Here is a 23,928-nt window from a genome sequence, read left to right on the forward strand (position 1 = left end):
GGCGAGGAAAGATTAGCAAAACAAGTGTTCTCTGCCTGGTTGGCAGCAAAACGACCCAGAGGAAGACCAAGATATAGGTGGATTGATACAGTACAAAGTGCCTTAGACGATAGAAATATAAGATCTGATAATGTTGGAGTCTTGACAAGTAACAGACTGATTTGGAGGAAAATTGTAGATAGGAGGTTAGTAATGATGTAATTTTTTTTCATGTAGTACTATCATATCCTGTACACCCCTTGAGGGTACATGGCAATAATCTGATGATGATGATATAACTTCCACTTTTTTTTCCCCCAAATTAAAGTTAAAAAATTCTAGCACGAGATATATGTGGGATTTTTTGGAAACTAATTGTTTTTTTCAGTAAAAAACAAAATTGATGTTTATATTTAAATTCTCTGTATTCCTTATAATTTATAATTATTTTTATTATTTATAAAATGATGCATCATCATCAAATTCCTGACATGTACCTTCAAGGGGTGTACAGGATATGATAGTACTACATGAAAAATTTACATCATTACTAACTTCCTATCTTCAATTTTCCTCCAAATCTGTCCATTACTTGTCAAGACTCCAACATTATCACATCTTATAATTTCTATCATCTAAGGCACTTTGTACCGTATCAATTCATATCTTTGTCTTTTTCTGGGTCGTTTTCCTGCCAACCTGGCAGTGAACGTTATTGATGCAATCAGCAACTCACCTTCATCACATGATATATTCGAATTTTTTTAAAGACAATCTTTCTGTAATTAAATGAAAACATGAACAGTATAAAGCGCAGGCCAGAAGGGTAACGAGTGTGGTAAGAAAAGCAAAAAAGAATTACCAAAGAACATTGGCCATGCAGGCTAAAGAGAATCCTAAACAGTTTTTTAGATATGTAGCAAGTAAAAGGAAAAATGTACATGGCAGAATGATTTTAAAGAATGCTGATGGTAGGGAGGTAACTGAATCAGTTGATATAGTTGAGTTACTGAGTGAGCAATTTGCAAGTATATATCATCCAGGTGGTGACATTGCAGAAATCAATAAACCAATAGATTATATGGGAATTGTGGTGAATGAAGTGGAGGTGAGTAGTCTATTGCATAACCTCAATGTCAATACATGCGTGGGATTGGATGGTATACCAGCTCGTGTTGTACAAGAAGCGGCTAAAGAATTGTCAGTACCTTTGACCATTTTGTTTAATTTGAGTCTCGGGTCTGGGTTAGTCCTGAGGGGGTGGAAAGAAGGGAAAATAGTTCCACTGCATAAAAGTGGTTCCAAGACTGCTATTGTAAATTACCGACCGATTAGCATATCAGGAATCATTGTCAAGGTCTTAGAGAAATTAGTCAAGAAAAGAATGCAGGATTGGATAGATGAAAATGGGATATTATATGGGGGAAAACGTGGTTTTGTGAAGGGTAGATCATGCCTCAGTAACTTGCTCACGTATTATAACACAGTGACCGCTGAACTGGATAGGGGAAATGGGTTTACAGTGATACTACTGGACCTTGCCAAGGCCTTTGACAGGATACCACATGGAACCCTAATCAGTAAACTGGAGCAGATGGGGATAGATATAATGTTGGTGAGATGGATTTGGAGGGTGGTTGAAGGAGAGATACCAGAGAGTGGTTTATTCAGAAGTGGAGTCTAAAAGACGGCTTGTGACTAGTGGTGTGCCGCAGGGGCTCTGTTCTTGGACCACTGATTTTCAATTTGTTCATCAATGATATAGGAAAGGATTTGAGAGGAAGTGTTCACTTGTTTGCTGATGATGCAAATTGGGTAGAGCAATTGTGAGTGCACAGGATGTCAGAATTTTACAGGATGATTTGGATAGTTTGGAGGACTGGGCTAGGAAAAATGGATGTCAATTTAATGTGGCAAAGTGTAAGGTTATGCAATTTGGGATGAAAAGAATAGCACAGTATGTCGCATTTGTGGAACTGTACTCCAGGAGATTGATGAGGCCAGGGATTTGGGAGTGTTGGTGGATAGGGTATTGAAGTTTAGGGGGTACATTGCAGAAGTGACTAAATCAGCTCATCAAATCACTTGGCTTCTGAAAAATTCTTTAACATGCAGAGACAAACAAGTTGTTGTTCCTCTGTATCGAGCCTTGATAAGACCCCATCTGGACTACTGTGCCCAGTTATGGGCACCAGGGTTTCTTCGTGATGGGGAGGAGGTGGAGAGGATCCAGAGACGAGTGACCAAGATGATTGCAGGTCTGTGGAATGAACCTTATGCGAATAGGTTGGAGGTTTGTGGGTTGCAGAGATTGGATGATAGGCGAAGGAGGGGTGATATGATTGAGACATTCAAATTACTGAAGGGTTTCTATAAGATTGATCCAGAAGATATTTTTGAAAATATGACTGGTGGTGGGAGGACTAGGGGCCATGCATGGAAGCTGGGCAAGAGTGTGGTTGACAAGGGTGTTAGAGCTATGTTTTTTACTTGGAGAGTGGTGAATGAGTGGAATAAGCTTCCAGAGTCTGTTGTGGGTGCTACGACCGTGAATGAGTTCAAGGCAAGGTATGATAGATACTGTGTCAATGTTGAATAGTTGTTCTTGACATGATGTTAGGGCCTTCCTCAATGAGTCTGTCGCCTCCTTGGAGTTGCCCGGAACAATAATAATAATAATAACAATAATAATAAATTGATTATTTCTGATGAAATCATGTCCCAAACTCTCAAATGCCAGTTGCACAACAGTTCTAACGAAGGTCTCTTAATCCACCCCGTGCAATCCAAGATGGAGTAGAAGTCAATGCTTGCACTCCCACATGCCCTCTACTGATTGCTTCCATCCCTATGCATATGAATGGTGCGGTATTAACAAAATATCACTCGACTCACTAACAAAGGGAAGCCGACAATTGTTGAGTTGAAATGTTGATTCTCTTCAACTGAATTCCAAAATATCTGAAACTGCAATAACTTTCACTGTCAATTTCTTAAAGTTGTAAAATTTTTTCGTGTGTAAACTATATACGAAACTTTTTAATTTCTTTTTTTGAAAAGTAAAATCAGGGGTGCGAGATATGTGCAAGGGCGAGTTATATTCGAGTAAATATAGTGTTTTAGATAGCTCAGTAGTATATCTGTATAATTATTTGCAATATCAAATCTGAAATAGTTAAGATATTTAAATAATCATGTAAGCTTTATTTAAAATCTGATTTTCTCAGAGTAAATCCATTTACCTCTTTGGACTTTTTTATACAACCAATTTTTGTGAAAATATTTTATTACAATAGTATTAGTTCAGATATCATCAAAGTTTTCCATATCACTGATTTTGTAATTTGAGTTTTTTTGTAGCAGTGTGGGTAATTTTTATATATATTTTGATTTTAATAGCAAGTTGAAGAAATTGAAGAAGTAACAAGAGAAGAATATACAGATTCTGATGAAGAACATAGCAGTAAACGAATCTCTAGTGAAAATACAAATATGGATGATGCTTCATTATTACTCACTTCAGACAGAATAAAAACTTATTGTGATAATTTGCCAGATTTGAATTTATTTGATGACTGGAAGTTGAGATTAAACCAGAAAGTTCCATTTCCAGAACTCGGTTTAGACATTATTGAAGTACCTGAGGATAATGGTAATGAAACAAGAGATTCAACTGTCTGTGTGACTTCAGTATCAAGCTGGGAAGACAATTGGTTGTTCAGGAAAAGAAGGCTTCCTCTCTACAGTAGCCTAAAGTATCAGTTAATTGGAAGCTACAATGATCCTCCGTATATGCTCATCCCTAATTCTAATGAAAATGTTCAGGTGAAAATTGGTTCTAGGTATGTTAATGGTTATGTGTTACATTGATTTAGGTATGTTAATATAGATTAAAAAAAAATGAAGTAACTTTTTTCTGTATGAATTTTTTTAGTAATGTATTATCAAAATATAACAATTCTTTGGACCTGGATGCATTTTATAAAAAAAAAGAGGGTGAGAAAGCAATAACTTCTCAAAGTACTTAAAGGACTTTTATGCAAATTCATATATAACAATTAAATTGTGCTTTCCATTAAAAGAAAAAATATATTATCCACTGGATTGTAAATACTTTTTGGTATTAGGAGATAATAGTAGATAATAATGTCTCAATCATGGTAGAGTAATGAAGAAATTAATGTGAACTAAACATGCCTAATTCAACTAGTCAGAATTATTAGGTATATAGAGCAGTGTTTTCTACTTGCTGGGCTATATGATACTGACCTTGCTATGTGCTTGTGTTACTACCTGGCTGGATTGTAAACTTAGTGTGTGCTGAGTGGTGTAGAAACAGATTCATCTTCTGATAATAATATGAGGGTAACTTAATAAAATAGCAGATATTGAGATGTAGCCATTTTAGATTTCTGGAAGTTTAAATGATAGTGCTGACCCCCCCCCCCCTTTTTTTTTTTTTTGGTCTTCCTCTGGGTCGTTTTGCTGCCATCCTGGCAGAGAACACTTATTTTGCGAATCTTTCTTCGCCCATTCCGTTTAAGTGACCATACCACCTGAGATTAGCTCTGCTAACGCATTCGTGGATATTGACAATGTCAAGTTCTTTCCTAATATCCTCGTATTTAATATGATATTGCCATTGATGCCATCTGTTCACGCCTATAATCTTTCTCAGGACTCATATCTGCGGTCTATAGTCTTTGGTCAAGTGTTTTACTTCTAACCCAGCTCTCAGATCCATAAGTTAAAATTGGTTTAAACACTTCTTGTGCAGATAATTTAGAGTTTTGGGTAATTTCTCCCTTATTCCATATAAATTTATTCAGTTGACGTCCTACCATACCAGCTTTGTTGATTCTGTTGTCTATTTCCATATTTAACTTACTATCTTCGCTAAAAACGGTGCCTAAGTAGCTGAATGTTTTGCTTGTTCTATAAGTTCTCCATTCTCAATGCAGTTGTTATTTTCAATGTTTCTACCCATTTTCATTGTCTTTATCTTTTTAATACTGACCTTCATACCATCTCTCTTACAACAGTTATTCAATTTAGTAAGGGAATCTTGCAGACTTGTAGCTGATTTATTTAGAAGTATAACATCATCCGCATAAAGCAAAGAGCTGAGATTAACATCTCCAATTTTGATATCAGATTTAATACCACTTTCCTTCATAATGTGATCCATATAGTTAATGACTAAGAAAGGGGATAATGTTCATCCTTGTCTCACACCAGGTTTAACATTAAACCACTGCTGACTTACAACTCAAATAAAGACTAAGTATTGCTTGATATAATGCCCTATTAATACCATATAACTGTAGTGTTTGGAATAGCTTCTTTCTTGGCACCTTGTCATATGCCTTTTCCAGATCTACAAAACTTGAATACAGATCTTTGTTATATTCCCATGATTTCTCAACTATCTGTCATAAAGTGAAAATCTGATTATGACAGCCTCTATTTGTCCTGAATCCAGCTTGTTCTTCACCAAGCTTTTCTTCCACAATTCTTCTCTACCATTTCTTAAGTATTCTTACATATATCTTACCAGGAACATTCAGTAATGAAATGCCTTTGTAATTCTCCTATTCAGTTTGGGTACTATGAGAGCTATACTCCAAACATCGGGAATTCGTCCCTCTGTTCAGGCCTTCTGAACTGTGCAGTGTAGCCACTGTATGACTTTTATACCTCCATACTTGAGCATTTCTGGTCAAATATGATCTATTCCTGCTGCCTTTCCACATTTCACGCTTTTGATGGCTTTTTCTACTTCAAGTATGGATATATATTCCTGATGGCATGTCTTTTGAGTGCTTTTTATTACTGTGCTGTTATCACTGCTTGTTTCATTTAGCAATTTTTTGAAGTAATTGCAAAATACATCAAGGATATCTTTTTCATCAGTTTTTGTCACCTTTATCATCTCTAAATTCCTTTTACAGCACTCTTTCCTCTATTTCTGAGCTTTTTCAGCACCTTCTTGATATTTATTTTGTATGTTCTTATCAAAGTCTTCCCATAATTTTTGTTTAGCTAGTTTTATACAGTGTTTGCTTTCTTACATTTGTCTCTGTATTCTCTAAGAGCACAAGCTGACTTATTTGCCAGGAACTTTTGATATGCTTTCTTTTTTTTCTTTCACCGCTTCTTTAACTTCCTGTGTCCACCATGGAGTTTGATTTTTCTCTCCTTGCACACAACCTCACCACATGCCTCTCTGGCCGAATCAATCAGTATTTTCTTCAGGGCTTGCCACTGAATCTCCCAGATTTTGTTCCTGCTCTGAAACTCTTTCATTTTTTCATGAATAATATTTGTATATTTTGATCTACAGTTCACATCGGAGAGCTACTCAACTTTTATTCACTTTTATGCTGCTCAAGATTAAATGATCAATTACAATTTCAAATCCTCTGTACACTCTAGTGTTCTGCACCAGTGGGAGAACATCACTATCAACTATATCGCAGTCAATGAGACTTTTCTTATTCCTTGCCTCTTCTCTCCATGTAAATTTGTGGACATTTTTATGTTGGAACATCGTGTTAGCAATAACCAGTCCATGTCCTGAGCAGAAATCCAACATGTATTTTCCATTATTATTAACTTTGATCAGGGGCTCACATTGGTGAGTATGGGCATGGCAAAACTGAGGTACCCAAGCTAGGCCTAATCTTACTTCATACAATATACACTTGTTATGTCATATCTGGAGACTGGTCTTCTACTGTTCTTTCCCTCTACTCTCTCATACTTCTTATTCCCCCCGCCCCAGTTCTATTAGAGCAACTCGACTGCGAGTGGATGACTTTTTCCTCTCAAACTGTAGCTTCCACTATCTACTAAAAAAGTGGCTGAATTCAGGTCAAGGAGTGGTGGTTGACATGACGAAAACTTAACCATTGAAACTGAATGAACTCTAACCAACCTAATGATACATGCCAGCTCGACCATCGCCCGGTCAAACACGGGTTGTGCCCACTTTTAGGGAACCAAGATAGTGAAGGCAAAAAATATGCTAGTGGAACAAAACATCACCTAATAGACAGGAAAGGCATAACAAGCATAGGAACATGGAATGTAAGAACTCTTCACCAGGAAGAAGCATTGGAAATACTACTGCAGAAATTAGACAACTACTGATGGGAAGTGATTGGACTCTGCAAAACCAGATGGACTGAAAAAGGAGAATTTCACCATGGACAGTACGAAATCTTAACTTCAGGCAGGGAGGACAACAAACACCAAGAAGGAGTAGAACTTGTATTAAAACCAAAGGCTCAAAACTCTCTATTGTCCTACAATCCTATCTCACCTAGGATAATTAAAATAAGATTTAAAACATCAATTGGATCACTAACTATTATTCAAGTATATTCACCAACTTTGACATCTTCAGAAGAAGACATTGAGGAGTTCTATATAGATTTGCAAAAAAGCAATACAGCAGACATCAAGTCAAGATCTCCTAATTGTAATGTGGGAATTAAACGCAAAAGTAGGCAAGCACTGGGATACCTGGCCAAGAGTAATCGGAAAGTTCGGGTATGGAGAATGCAATGAATGTGGCGAATGACTGCTAAACTTCTGCTCAAATAATAGACTAACAATAACCAGCACTCTCTTTAAACATCCAAAACCCCAAAGAAAATGGACATGGATATCACCAGACAGACAAACCAAGAATATGATAGACTGTATTATTGTAAACCAAAGATGGAAATCAAGTATCCTAAACCGCAGATCCTTCTTTGCAGATTGTGGATCAGACCATAAGCTAGTATTAGCAAACCTAAGAATAAAGTTAAAATCTGGAAGTACTTTTAGAGTCAAAAGGAGACTGAATGTAAAAAAACTACAAGACAACAATATTCTAAGAAAATATCAACTAGAACTAGATAAAAACCTGAAGGAACTTCCAAAACAGAATATAAACATCGAAGAACATTGGTGCATATTAAAGGAAATAATATTAAATTCGGCAGAAAAAACAATAGGTTACACAGAAAGAGAAAGTAAAAAGGATTGGATCTCAAATGAAGTAAAAAAGTTAAGTGATCAAAGGAAAAGCATGAAACTAAAACAGAACTATAACTGAAATGAATATAATAGATTAACCAGAGAAATTAGAAAACTAGTTAAAAGAGACAAGAATAATTGGTTAGAAAAAAATGCAAAATGGCAGAAAAGCTATCAAAAGAAAATAACCTTCATGGATTATATAAACAAATAGACCAAATTAGTAAGACACAGACAACAAAAATTATAATGATCAAAACAAAGAGGGACAACTCACTGAATGTAAAACAAAAAGAATGGCCAGATGGGAAAAATACTTCAAAGATTTATATAATAAAAACAGCTCCCAGGATATTACGATTCCAGCCACTGAAATGGAAGAGGAAACAAATATCTTTACCAAAGAAATAATAACACACAGCATAGAAAAACTCAAAACTAGGAAAGCACCTGGCATTGATCAAATACATGCAGAATTCTTAAAAGCAGGAAAGGAACAACTTTTGGAATTAAAAACATTATTTGAAAGGATCTATAGAAATGAAGCAGTGCCTACTGATTGGACTAAATCAGTCATAACTAAATACAAAAAAGGAGATAAAACAGAATGCAATAATTACAGAGGCATTAGCCTTCTCAGTATTCCAAGTAAGGTTTTTATGAAAGTACTCCAAAAACAAATTAAGCCATATATAGAACTGCCGCTAGGAGAAGAACAAGCCGGTTTCAGACCAGTGCGAAGCACAATTGATCAACTATTCACCTTAAGACTAATAGAAAAGATACTAGAGTACAACCAAAGTTGCTACATAAATTTCATAGACTTGTCAGGCATTTGATTCAATCCGTAGAAGAGAACTATTGAAGCATTTGGAATTCCCAACAAAACCATAAGAATAATAAAGAATCTATATGAGAAATCTGAAAGTGCAGTATGAATGGAGGACACCTTAACCAACTGGTTCCACACAGAGAGTGGAGTAAGAGAGGGATGCAATCCATCATTAGACCTGTTCAATCTACTAGAAGAAGCAACCAATAAGGCCTTAAACAATGAAGACTCTGGGATCAAAACATATAGGGAAAATGTGACAAATTTAAAATTTGCAGATGACATTGCATTACTTGCAAGCACAGAAGAAAATCTACAGTGAATTTCTGATAAAATAAAGAAGTGTATAAAATCTGGATTAAACATAAATATAGATTATGCAAATAGGAAAAAGAAGCACCAATATGAAAATTGAAATTGATAGTAAGAATCTAGAGCAGGTAGAAAACTTCACCTACCTTGGAGGAGTTATTGAGTATAATGGTGAAATTATAAAAGATATAAACAGACGAATCAGTCAAGCATCCCAAACTTTGGATGACTTAATAAAATATGGAAGTCAAGAGACATCAAACAAGTAACAAAATTAAGAATCTATGAAACAATGGTCCTCCCAATACTCCTCTATGGAAGTGAATGCTGGAATCTCAAAAAGGCTGAAGAAAAAAAATTATTAGTTACTGAAATGGGTTGGCTAAGAAGATTACTTGGAATATCTCTGCTGGATCAACTAAGAAATTACTAAAACAAGAAATAACAATAATAGACAAAATCCAAGAAAGAAGACTGCAATGGTTTGGCCATGTGATCAGAATGGGAACAGAAAGACTACCATCTAAAGCCCTAAATACGACGATGGAAGGTAAAAGATCCAAAGGACGGCCCAGAATTAGATGGATAGACAAAATAAAAGAGGACCTGAAAACCAAATCACAACAAGCGACACCAAACTGGACAGAATTGTTTGGACTCTCCTGGGACAGACAGAAGTGGAAACAGTTCATTCGGCCTCATCATCATCCACATAGATGATGGAAGAGAGAAGATTAGCTTTGCTCTTTTCTCTAAATTTTCCCAATTTATTTTTGTATGTCTGACAATCATTTCCTACTCTGCTATTTATATCCCCAACAAGAACCAACTTTTCCTTTTTCATTTTTAGTTGCTTTTTCTAAAGCCTCAAAAAATTCCTCCACTTCTACCTTAGTAGAATCTTCTGTGGTGCCATTAGGCACAAATAAGTCTCATCGTCCAATTCCCCATTCTGATATTTGCCCACATCACTCTACTTGAAAATGCCTGCCATTCAAGAAGATTAGCCTCACATTTTATGTTCAATACTATAGCTACACCTTCTTTTCCCAGATTGTCATTGCCTGAATATAACATTTTGTATTTATTGCTCAGAAAAATCTTGCCAGATTTTGTCTTTTTTGTTTCAGTCACTCCTATTATGTCGATCTGGTACTTATCCAATTTCTCAGCTAGCTCCATTTCTTTGCCATTCAGGCTTCTTATGTTGATAGTACTGATCTTGAACTCTGATGATGGGTTGGGGTGTGTTTTATGATTTGGATTTGTTCCAGTAGCTGACTTTTCAGTTTCCCTGGTGAAAACAAGTGGCCTTGTTTAACTGGGTGACATCCCAGCCTGCATGAAAGTCTGTCATGTTGTACCATCATTTCATATTTTGGTTTGAGCCAATAAGAATACAATTTGGTCAGCTAAATCCTAAATTTCCAGCCCATCCTGATTTGTTCAGTATTCAGGTGGATACCTAACAAGGTACCACGAGAAGGTTAAGATTGGACATTAGGTCAGAAACCTTGGTCTGTTCTCTGCATTCCTTTAAAGGCAATGTGCAGGTCTCCTCTCAGTTATACAGCTTTGACCCTTAAGCACCTTATTCATTCCAGTGTATGCATTGAAAAAATTAAAGAATATGTGGAATGATATTGAAACTGGGGAGAAAGTATGTATTATTAAGTGTTTTAAAGTGTCAGACGTTAACAAATGCCAATGATAAGATGGAAAATGATGTTAATAATGTGAAATAGAGGAGAACAAAATGGATATTGATAAAGAAATAAAGTGCTTAAATGTTGTTCTTCATAGGATAAAGCACAAAATTAAAAAACTGCAGAAGGGGAAAGAGTGAAGCAAGGCTGAAAAAAGAAAGAAGCAGGTGATACAAAGGAATAATAAAGACCAACTGAACAAACAAGAAAAATAAGTTAAGGAGAAAATTATGTATGGAGACAAATTCAGGGAAACTTATGCAATTAGGACAGAAGCAAGTGAGTTCGTGTGACGGCACCCATGAAACGTGTGAATGTGAGAATGACAAGTGAAGAATCTAGTCTCACAGGATAAATATTGAATAGGGTAGTCAATTCAGAAAGTAAAGGTTGAGGGGGGGGAATAAAGGGATGCTGCAGTTTCTATATACTAATGCCAGAAGTATCAGGAACAAAAGGGAGTTTTTGGCATTGATACAACCTTGCCAAAAGTTATAGGCATTAGCTAGACTTGGCTGACAGCAAATGATGTTATTATTATTTGACACCTCCAGGGAGTTACAGGGATTGAATGTTAAGGGTTTAGTATTTTCAGGGAAGATTGCAAAGATGATAGGATGGGGGGGGGAGTACTGCTGATGATAGCAGATGAATTGCAACCAAAAAGAATAGCAGACAGGTGGGAAGGCGACTGTTCATTTGAAATAATCTGGTGTGAGATTAAGGCCAGTAAGACGGCATATACAGTTGGTTGTCGCTCTAGGCCTGGGAGTTCCACAGATGATCTGGAATACATGCATTGCCAAATTAGTACAATGAGCACAGGTTGAATGATTATTATGGGGGACTTCAACTATGTAGATATAGACCGGAAGTAAGAAAGATCACATGACAGAAAGGAAATAGAATATATACATCTGCTGAGAAATAATTACTTATAACAGCATGTGATGAAGGAAACTAGGGGGGTAGGAGAATACTGACTTGCTCATAGGATCAAAAGAGCTATCCATAACTAAGGTGACAACATTGCCTCCAATTGGTGAAAGTGACCATGCGGTCTTGACTTGGGAGATTGTAAAGTAAAATATGAGGAATATTTTATGAAGAAGGGGTATTTGTGGAACTACAAGGCAGATGATTATGACATGCTTAAGAAAAAGGTCATATTTGTACTATGGCATGAAACACTGTAGGGTGAGGATGTTAGTGGCACTTAAGATATAGTTGAGGATGTCTAGAGGAAGGGAAGCAGTATTAAATTTTATGCCTAGGGTAAGTAGGGTTAATTGGGTAGAAGTTAGATAAATGAGTAATATGATAAGTACAATCTGCTGAAGAAGAAAATGCTGTAGATGGTATATAAAGAGAAAGATGACCAGCAAACTCATGAACAGTATAAAGATCAGGCAAGAAAGGCAATCAGCATGGCAAGGAAGGCAAAATCAGATTATGAGAAGAATCTAGGCAAGCAAGCCAAAGGAAATCCCAAAGAGTTCTTTCGTTACGTGCAAGTCAGAAGAATAATGACTATGGAAGATTAACCTTAATGAGTGGTGATGGTCACGAGGAGACAGAAGTGGATAAAATAGTTGAGTTACTGAGTGACTTCACTAGGAAGTGTATATCTTCCTAGTTGAGGTTACTGCTTTAACCTATGTGACAGACACTAATGTGGGAACAGAAGTGGATGAATTGGAGGTTCTAAGGATATTATTGAATCTGGATGTAAATACTACTGTGGGATTAGATGGGATATCAACTAAGGTTTTGTGAGAATGTGCAAGGGAGCTAGCAATACCTTTTGACTAAGTTACAAACCTTACAGAAAATTGGCATCCCTTATCCACTCCACTAAAGACCAACCACTTCCCCTAGACCTACCTAGTGTTTACCAGGTCCCTTGCAGTTGTAAACTGTCTTACTTTGGCCAAACAGGCAGGACAGCGAATATCAGAATTTCGGAACACAAGGACTACATCCGTTTTCACAAATAGTCATTCTGGGCTTGCGGACCATGCTCTGGATACATGCCACAGAATACGGTGGAAGAAAGCTACAGTGATACACCGTAGCAAATACAAATTTGGTTGTATGCGACTGCCCCAAATTTGGGAGGCCTACATCAGCAGACCTTCAGCCCAACGGCCAAGAACACCTACTTAGCCCACTAGAGGGCACCATCAGGACTGTTAGGAGAACAATAGCTTCATCTCTTCATTCCCAGTTTCTGTGTTGTAGTGCCTGTGTGCACATAACTTTTTTTGTAAGTTCCTTTAGAAGATGGCAACGTGATGTTGATGAAATATTGGAAAATATTTATTAAAGTTTAATTTAATTTATATCCTTAACTACGTTGTTCAGTTCCTTAAGTGTTTTTAATAATGCATAACCAACGTGTAAGCCTGTCTATGAGAACCTTTTGACTAAGTTGTTTAATTTAAGTCTCAACTCTGGTATAGTTCCATGGGAGTTGAAAGAGGGCAAAATTATTCCTTTGCATAAGGGAGGTTCTAAGACTGCATTAACAAATTATTGATCAATCAGCATCTCAGGCATGGTGGTAAAAGTATTAGAAAAATTGGTAAAAAAAAAGAGAATTCAAGAATTGGTAGATAAAAATGATACTGTATGAGGGTCAACTTGGCTTTGCGAATGGTTGATCATGCCTTAGTAATTTACTAACTTTTTATAATAGAGTTACAGCTGAGTTGGATAAAGGAAATAGCTACATGATGATTTTGCTGGATTTTGCAAAGGCATTTGACAGAATACCACATGGAACACTGTTACACAAATTAGAACAAATTGGATGGATATGACACTGGTTAAGTGGATAAAAGGATGGCTGCTGGACAGATATCAAAAGTGGTACATGGTGGGGCAGAATCATGTATGGGCAAAAGTTAATGGGTGTCAGTTTAATGTCAAGAAATTAAAAGTTATACATTTTGGGATAAATAGATAACAAGCTGTATATCACATTGATGGTACTGTACTCGAGGAAATAGATGAAGCTAGAGATTTAGTGGAGGTGGTAGACAAAGAGTTAAAGTTTTGAGGCCATATTGCTAAGGTTGCCCATAAGATTACTTGGCTAGTGAAGAACACATTAACCAGTAGAGATAAGTAAGTTGTAATTCCTGTTTATAAGGGCTTGATACACCCACATCTGGATTACTGTGCTCAAGTTTGGTCTCTTGGGTTTCTTGAGGATGAGAAGGCAGTGGAGAGGATTCAGAGGCGAGTGACCAAGTTGGTGAGTGGCTTGTGGAATGTTCCCCGTGTTGATAGATTGAAGGTGTGTGTGGATTGCAAAAGTTGGTTGATAGGAGAAAAAGAGGGGATATGATAGAAACATTTATGTTGCTTAAAGGATTTTATAGGATAGATACAGGGGAAATGTTTCAGCACTTGAGTAGAGGGACCAGGACAAGGGGTCATCCCTGGAAGAAAGGCCTGGTCAGTAGGGGTGTGAGGACCCGATTTTTTGCTTGGAGAGTGGTGAATGATTGGAATAGATTGCCAGAGTCAGTTCTGAGTGCTTTTTCTGTTAATGGGTCCAAGGAGAGGTATGATAAATTGTGTGGATAAATTGGGTCTCCCACAAGGAGTCCATATAATAATATTATTAATTAGTGCATGGGAAGTGGTCAAGGATTGTTTGAGTGAGCAGTATCATAGTGCATATCCAGGATCAGGAGGATAAACTGACTTGTGATTAAGTGGATGACTAGTAATATAAAACAGAAGCTGGAAAAATTAGAAAGCATTGTAGAATGAATATAAACAAAAAGATGGTCAGCATGTTCATGAGCAATGTTTATCATAAGCAAGAAAGGTATCTAGTATGGTAAGGAAGGCTAAATCAGATTTTGAGAGAAAATTATCTAAGCAGGCCAAAGTAAATCCAAAAGAGCTCTTTTTGCTATGTTGCAAGTAAGAGAAAGAATGATTAATGAAAGATAACTTGACTCAGTGCTGATGGTAGGAAAGTGACAGAAGCAGAAGAAATAGTTCAGTAACTAAGTGATCACTTTGCTGCAAGTGTATATTATCCAGTTGGTGACTTTGCAGTTACTGAGGTAACAGACTAATATGATTATCGAGATAGGTGAACTGGAGGTACTCTGTATATTGAAAAATATCAATGTGAATTGATATCAGAATGTGCAAGTGAACTAGCAGTGTCTCTGACGAACTTGTTTAATCTAAGTCTCAGTTCTAGCAGTGTTCCAAGGGAGTGTTTACTTTGCAAGTTTACTTTGGATTTACTTTGAAAGAGGGTAAGATGGTTCCATTACATAAAGGTGGCTCCAAGACATAAGTAGCAAATTACAGATCAATTAGTATCTCTTGAGTGGTTGTTAAAGTATTGGAAAAGTTGGCTAAAAGTAAAATTCAAGAATAGATGGATTGGAATATGATACTCGGTAGGGGACAAATGGCTGTGTAAGAGGTAAGTCCTGCATCAGTACTTTATTCAGATTTTATAATAAGGTGACAGCAGAATTTGATAAAGGAAATGGCTACACCATGATACTGCTGGACTCTGCAAAGCATTTGTCAGAATACTGCATGGAAAACAACTGCATAAGTTGGAGTAAATGGAATTAGATAGAAGACTGGTGCCATAAATGGGGGAGAGGGAATTGATACAATAAGTTATCAATTGATACAAAATTGATAACTTAAGTTTCTATAAGATTGATACAAAAGAAGTTTTTAGTACATGGGGAGTAGGGGGAAAACAAAAGGTTGTACCTGGAAGTTGCCTAAAAGTGTGGTCAGAAAGGTGTGCAGACTAGGTTCTTTACTTGGAGAGTAGTGAATGAGTGGAAAGGATTGCCAGAGGTGGTTGTGAACACCCCAACAGTCAATAGGTTTCAGGAATGTGTGATAGGTATTGCATTATTGAATAGCATGGGTCTCCTGCAATTAGTCTTTTAACTCCATGGAGTACCCACATATAATAATAATAATTAAAATCTCCAATAAAAAGACTGTGATAATAAGCAGCAACTGAGAAAGCTTCATCTGCATTCTCAGTGGAGAATCTATAGAACAAGTAATATATTTCAGCTATTGGGTACTATGGGGGAGAGGGAATTGATACAATAAGTTATCAATTGATACAAAATTGATAACTTAAGTTTCTATAAGATTGATACAAAAGAAGTTTTTAGTACATGGGGAGTAGGGGGAAAACAAAAGGTTGTACCTGGAAGTTGCCTAAAAGTGTGGTCAGAAAGGTGTGCAGACTAGGTTCTTTACTTGGAGAGTAGTGAATGAGTGGAAAGGATTGCCAGAGGTGGTTGTGAACACCCCAACAGTCAATAGGTTTCAGGAATGTGTGATAGGTATTGCATTATTGAATAGCATGGGTCTCCTGCAATTAGTCTTTTAACTCCATGGAGTACCCACATATAATAATAATAATTAAAATCTCCAATAAAAAGACTGTGATAATAAGCAGCAACTGAGAAAGCTTCATCTGCATTCTCAGTGGAGAATCTATAGAACAAGTAATATATTTCAGCTATTGGGTACAGTTTTTAGTAAAGATAGCAAATTAAATTTAGAAATACAGAACAGAATCAACAAAGCTACTATGTTGGTAAGCCAGTAGAATAATTTATATGGAATAGGAGAGAAAATTGCAAAAGACCACACTAACAAGAGTAAATAAGATAGTATTTCAACTGGTTTTAAGTTATGGATTTGAAAGTTGAGTTAGAAATAAAGCACTTGATCAAAGATTAAAGTTCACAGATATGAGAGTCATGAGAAAAATTATGTGCCTGGATAATGGCAGAAACATATTAAAAATGAAGACATCAGGAAGTCACTTGGCATTGTTTACATTCAATAATTTGTAGGCAAGTTAATCTAATGTGGTATGGTCACTTAAATGGAATAGGACAAGAAAGATTAGCAAGATGTGTTTGATGCTGTGATGGCAAAAAAAGGCCTCAAGGAAAACCAAGATCTAGGTGGATTGATTCAGTGAGCAGTGCCTTAGAAGAACGAAATGCTAGATTTACTCCAATATTGTTGCATCTAACATTTCATTCTAAATAATGCCAAAACAGGCTTTCCAACAAAAACTGAAGAAAGGAGAATAAGCATCAAGACGATGAGAACACATGCTAGCAGTGAAATTTAGGGATGTTTGGGAAGATGTTTACATTCTGTTCACTAAACATACTGATGAGGTGGTGGAGACTGATGTGAGAGGTCAACACCAGAAGACAAAACCAGCTGCTGTTGCTGACTACAATAAATTCAAAGTTTGAGTGGATCGTAGTGATCAGTTGTTGTCATATTACTCCTTACATCGCCGTCAATTGAAATGGTAGAAGAAACTGTTTATCCATATCCTGGATCTCACAATAGTGAACTCATATATATTGTATAACAAAACCCACAGGAATATCTGACTATAACAATATGTTGAAGCAGTAGTTGAAGGTCTTGTGATATCAGCTGGACTAGACACTTATGCTGATCAACCTGCAGCTCCTCAGGAAAGTGGGCATCTTATCGAAAGAAATCATTTTCCATATGTGATTCTCATCACTTTAGGAAGTGAGGGAAGAAGAGGACAGAGGAAATGCAAAATGTTGTTGCATCTAACATTTCATTCTAAATAATGCCAAAACAGGCTTTCCAACAAAAACTGAAGAAAGGAGAGTAAGCATCAAGACGATGAGAACACATGCTAGCAGTGAAATTTAGGGATGTTTGGGAAGATGTTTACATTCTGTCCACTAAACATACTGATGAGGTGGTGGAGACTGATGTGAGAGGTCAACACCAGAAGACAAAACCAGCTGCTGTTGCTGACTACAATAAATTCAAAGTTTGAGTGGATCATAGTGATCAGTTGTTGTCATATTACTCCTTACATCGCCGTCAATTGAAATGGTAGAAGAAACTGTTTATCCATATCCTGGATCTCACAATAGTGAACTCATATATATTGTATAACAAAACCCACAGGAATATCTGACTACAACAATATGTTGAAGCAGTAGTTGAAGGTCTTGTGATATCAGCTGGACTAGACACTTATGCTGATCAACCTGCAGCTCCTCAGGAAAGTGGGCATCTTATCGAAAGAAATCATTTTCCATATGTGATTCTCATCACTTTAGGAAGTGAGGGAAGAAGAGGACAGAGGAAATGCAAAATGTGTGCAGAAAAAGTAAAACAAGCATTCTTTCCTGGAGGACAGGAAAGAAAGTACACAACTGTGTACTTCAAGCAGTGTGATGTCCCACTTTGTCTAGGAGTGTGTTTTGACGATTTTCACACTAAGGAAAGATACTGGCACATGCACTGATGTATAAAACAGTCCATATTTCATTATTTTATTACATATTTCTAGTAATACTAAAAGGTAACTGAATATTACCCAAAATGTATGTATAATGTTATGTAATATGCCTTGCATTTCAAAAACTGAATGGTCTAAATTCAGTAATTTACCACTCGACTTTTGTGGCCAATAGAGGATAATTATAGTGACTACACCCCTATATAAAATGATATTTTCATCATAATAATAACACACATAAATTTTATTTATAATTATCATTATTTATATAACATCTAAGCAATATTTTGACTGAATTTGATGAATTTTGAACATCAAAGAAGTAAACATAAATAGAAACTAATGAAAAATTAACTTTTTATTTTTTTCAAAAACCATGATTTCTTGCAACCTATTTCTGGAGCCCATACCACATGTATAACTAAAATTTTTGTTCCAGTTAATTGTCAAAGATGCTAACTAAAAGACAAAAAAATAATTATTTGGATATTCTATAGAAATACTGCACAGCAATTTTTTAAATAGAACTAAAAATGGTCAGGACACAGGGTTCTTTAAGTCCCATAGGTCTAGGATTCAAAGTGTTAAAATCATTCTGCCATATGCATTCTTTCTTTTACTTACAGCATATTGTTTTGAGATTCTCTTTAGCCTGCATTGCTAACTTCCTTTCTTACTCTGCTTTAGCCTCTCTTACCACACTAGTTACTCTTCTGGCCTATGTCTTGTACTGTTCATATGTCTGCTGGTCACCTTTCTCCTTAAATTCTCTCCAGCTCAATGGAAATATTCATCCATTTAACTATCACTTGATTTACATTTCTGACTCTAGTTATGCAGTCTGTCATTACCTCCCTCAGTCTGCACGGTTAGCCTAGTGGCTTTGCGCTTCACAACCATATGGCTGGGAAAGGAGTTTCCTAGGTTCGATTCCCGTCGACATGAAGAGCTCAAGGATCTTCCTCAGCCATAGCCAAATTAGCCAGTCTTGGGTGTGGACAGCAGGTTTTTTCCTGCCAGTTTATCTGGTGTTTTTCATCCCACAAGCAGGCAAACCGGTCCGAGGACACACATGGATTACAGTCAGGAATACTGACCCAGCCATAGGTCTGATTCGTCAGCCTATGCCGGTTCTGGAGCCCGGATAAAATTTGGGGGGACTAGATGGTTCCGTAAAAAGGGAGAATGCTGTGTCATCACACGTAATTTATTTATTTACCTCCCTCAAACACTCCTTGACCACACTCCATGCACTCCATCACCCTTGGAATTTTACATGCCATGGCACTGATCCAAGCAATTTCCTAAGCTTGTCATACTTACTAGCCCTGTAATTTCATATATACCCCCCATCTTAACTGAAAATTCCACACATTTAGCCACCACTCAGGTCAAAACCATGTGATCACACTTGCACATGTTGATGGCAACATGTTCATATTCATTATAGATAAATTCTCAGATGCAATTACTAGATCAAGCACTCTCGAACCCCTAGTATATTTGATGACATGTTTTGTCATTAGTAACTGCATAAATTTCATTTCCTTCCTTCCTTCCATTGTCCTTTCCCTTTTCTAATCTATGTTCCCATAGTTGAAATCACCCATAATAATTACCTGTCCTCCATGCATTGAGTCTATTTTCTAATGCATACATACATACATACATACATACTTTCTCCATCATCTTTTCCATTCCCTGGTCTATAGTAGCATCCAACTGTATATTCTGTTCTACTGGCCTCCATCTCACACCAGATAGCCTCGAATGTGCTGTTTTCATTGGCCTGTAGTTGAACTTCTCTCTTTGGTTGCAGTTCATCAGCTATCATTCATGACACTCCCCCCCCCATTATTTTCTCTCTGTCCTCCCTGAACACACTATACCCTTCACATTCTATCCCACTAACTATATCATTTTCTGTTAGTCATGTCTCACTAATGCCAGTAACTTTTGGCTGGGATGAGCCCCCAATACCAAAAATTCCCTTGCTTGTTCTGAATGCTCCTGGCATTAGGATATATAAAGTGCAAAAGCCCTTTAGGCCCACTTCTATCCTAATGCTTTATACTAATTATCCCATTCTGGTTTGTTACCAGTGGTACTAACTTATGCATATTATACACATTCATACACTCAACTGCCTCGCTGATGTCTGCATATCCACTCAACAGCTTGCCCCTGTTGGATCGTAACTTCTTCTCAATCACATTTTATCGTCTTACAATTCTCTCTCTTTAGTATTTAACTAGTTGTAGGCTGATATATCAATTGAATATGAAGAAAATTTATATTATGCTGCACCACTCCTTATTCTGAATTGCAAGAGCAATTTAGATAAATCAACCTTCAACTGTATTAGGTTATCATAAGCTGATTTTAGGCCGAGGTTTTTATTCTTACTACATAGGGTTCCCACTAAGATTCATATTATTTTAATGAGTGGTGTAATGAAACAATCAGGCAAATACAAGATTCAAATTAAACAAAATTATTTAATGCATTTTACGTAAATTACATCATAACATAGTATTCCAACAGGAACATTATAATTAAACGAATATAAAGCTCTCATTAAGATTCTAGTATACTACTCAGCTGAGCTTAAACTTTATAATTAAAGATTATATTTAACAGATCTTATTCTTCTTATTACAGAGAATTTCTATCATGACCTTTCTCTCATCAAGATTACATCTCAACACATTTAAATATCAAATCATTTCAAGATATTCAGAAAGAATACAACTCGTGAACCATCAGACATTTATTTGTAATTCTCTAAGCTCAGTTAATCAAAATTAGTTCTTGTAAGTTCGAGATTCCTAAATTACAACAAATATGCTTCTCAATATTCTCATTCAGTCAATGAACACTTAATTCAATAAAATAGCACTTGTCACTTGAAGAGGGAAAAGTCTTAGCACATCACACATTAAATCTTGACTCACTGAATGCAACAACTAGGAACAATTTACTTTCGGTGGAATTAATTTTCGTTACTTCCCACTAAGTATAGTATAGGTAATCTTTTCAGAATATAGCTTCATCACATCTTGAGGAGATCGACTAACAATTTTTTAAGTCCTCAAGGACTTAAAAAATTGTTATTCGAAGTAAAAGTCATCAATGACTTTTACTTTGTAGTAACACAAACTTAAAAGAATCTTCCATTTCCGCATATCTACATAAGCAATCACATCATTATCCAGTCCAACATTATGGCATTTTAAAAACACACATACAAAGCCAGAGCCATTTGTTCTAATGATACAGATCTGACTGCAGAACTCAAATATCTACACCATACGTTCTTGGCCAATGCTACAATTCCTACAAAATAGATAAAATACTACGTAGTCCTATTACTCCTCTCTCCCCTAATACACAGGAACACAACATTACCATTTCTATTTCCTGTCAGAGGCACATAAGAAAATTAGCCAAATTACTGATGAAACATGGCCTTTGCACCACATTCAAACCTCATGTTAAATTAGCAATTCTGTTCCGCTCACCTAAGGATAAACCTCTAGCACAACCTGGAGGGTATGAATATTGAATTTTCAGTTGACTGGGGCGCTAGTGAACTTGATGGTCATGTTAAGTTATGCTAAAAAACATGTTTTTAAATTAAAGCATAGTGTGGCTTTTTGTCTCAAATTGTGCTTCGGTTGGATGCAAATGTCCTTCAGTGGTGTTATTATTGTTTGAAACTCTGTTGTATATATTGTGTTTTCACTGCTGTTTGTTTCACTACTTCAGCGTCTAAAGATGGTGTCCAACAAGAGATGTACATCAGCCGCTTGGAGGACTTCTATACGAAAGTCTGGCTCTGCATTGGATTTTTCACAATGGATGTGTTGCGGAAACTGCTATATGTATGCACCGAAGAATGTGAAGGATCTGTGGAACTATGGCTAAATGAGAAGAATGAAACATCGACGTATATGAGAAGTGTCGGGATAGGCTGAAACGATTAGAAATGGAAGTAGACGTCGGCACCATAGCGGAAGAACTTTGGCAGGAGTTCGTGAAAATGAAAAACGACCTTCATTTTCTGCAAGAGGAATTGGAAGTGCTCAATAAGGAGGTTCTGAAAATTAAAACTGAGTTAAATGTGTTGAATAGAGAAATTAGGACTATGGAGATTACTTTAGCTGAAGTAACTAGAACAGGAAGTATGGTAGAGTCTTTGATGATCGATGAAGTAATAAATAATATTTGGAGTGATTGGGCGTCAACAGAATGAAAGCACAAGAGGTCTAGAAGAAATGAGATGTCGTGTGAGGGAGTAAGTAAAAGAGCATTGAGTAATGAAACTGGGAGAGTCATGCTGAATAGTGCAGAAAATGAGGCTGTGAGGGACATTTGTTTGGACTTGAATGAAGGAATAAATTGCAGAGTAGAGTGGATGAAAATCAGCATGGGACCACTGAAATTAGTGATGGTACAAGAATTAAAGGGAATCTGCAATTTTTGTATACTAATGCAAGAAGCATTCGAAATAAGAAGGATGCATTTTTGGCATTAGTCAGTGCAATCTCACCAAAAATTGTAAGCATTAGTGAAACTTGGCTGTCAGCAGAAGATGTGGTCACTGGAACTGATTGTAATGGGCACAGTATTTTCAGGGAGGATAGAAAAGATAGAATGGGGGGAGGAGTACTGTTGATGATAGCTGATGAGTTGCATCCAAAGAAAGTAGTATATCAAGATGATAGACATGTGAGTGATAGTTCATTTGAGGCAGTCTGGTGTGAAATAGTGACCAACAACCAAATATACAGTTTGGTTGCTGCTATAGGCCAAGGGGTACAGGGGATGATATTGAATTCATGCATCAACAAATTAGTGCAATGAGTGCAGAGTTAGTGATTATTATGGGGGATTTTAATTATGATGATATCAGTTGGAAGGAGGAAATATCATGTGGCAAAAAGGAAATGGAATTCATACATCTTCTACAAGATAATTACTTGAAACAGCACATAACTGAAGGGACACATGGTGTGAGAGTGTTGGACCTGGTCATTGGTTCAGAGGATATATGCATAAGTAAGGTGTCCTCGTTACCTCCAATTGGTGAGAGCAATCATGTGGTATTGACTTGGGAGGTTGCAAAATTTGTGGATTTCTCTCTTAAGAAGGGATATATACGGAACTACAGGTTAGGCAATTATAACAAGCTTTGGAGTGAGCTTGCAGCAGTCCCATGGCAGAACATATTGCAGGGGAAAGATGTTAGCAGTGCATGGGATAAAATCGGCGGGTATCTGAGGAAGGCAATATCAGATTGTGTTCCCGTGGTCAGGAAGACAAACAAGGTAGGGGTTAGATGGATGAGTAGTAGTAGTAGTATCATGCTTGATCTGCAAAAAAAGAAAATGTTATGGAGAATTTACAATGAAAAAGGTGATCAGTACACCCATGAGCAGTACAAGGCTGAAGCTAGGAAGGTTACCAGCATAGTAAGAAAAGCTAAATCAGATTATGAGAAGACCTTAGCCAAGGAGATCAAGGGTAATCCCAAAGAGTTCTTCCACTATATGGCAAGTAAAAGGAAGAATGACTTTGAAGGATAACTTTAGTGGGTGCTGATGGTATTGAGGTGACAAATTCAGGTATAAAGTAGAGTTACTGAGTGATCACTTTTCAAAAGTCTCTCACCCAAGTGAGGATATCTTTGTACCTGTAGCAATAACTAATGAAAATTGAAGTTAAGAAAT

General features: G+C 36.6%; 1 protein-coding gene across 1 annotated transcript in view; it reads left to right on the forward strand.

Moving 5' to 3' along the window:
* LOC150109717 (uncharacterized) overlaps nt 1-23,928 on the forward strand; it is a 490,804-nt gene that overhangs the window by 168,973 nt on the left and 297,903 nt on the right. Inside the window, exon 12 of the mRNA XM_090403072.1 lies at nt 3,379-3,821. Within this exon, the coding sequence (XP_090259198.1) occupies nt 3,379-3,821 (443 nt within the window). The remainder of the gene's footprint in view (nt 1-3,378; nt 3,822-23,928) is intronic.

Source organism: Typopeltis vanoorti, chromosome 2 (genome assembly GCF_054136105.1).
Source record: "Typopeltis vanoorti isolate ZY-2024b chromosome 2, IOZ_Tvanoo_1.0, whole genome shotgun sequence".
In the NCBI taxonomy this organism is placed as follows: domain Eukaryota; kingdom Metazoa; phylum Arthropoda; class Arachnida; order Uropygi; family Thelyphonidae; genus Typopeltis; species Typopeltis vanoorti.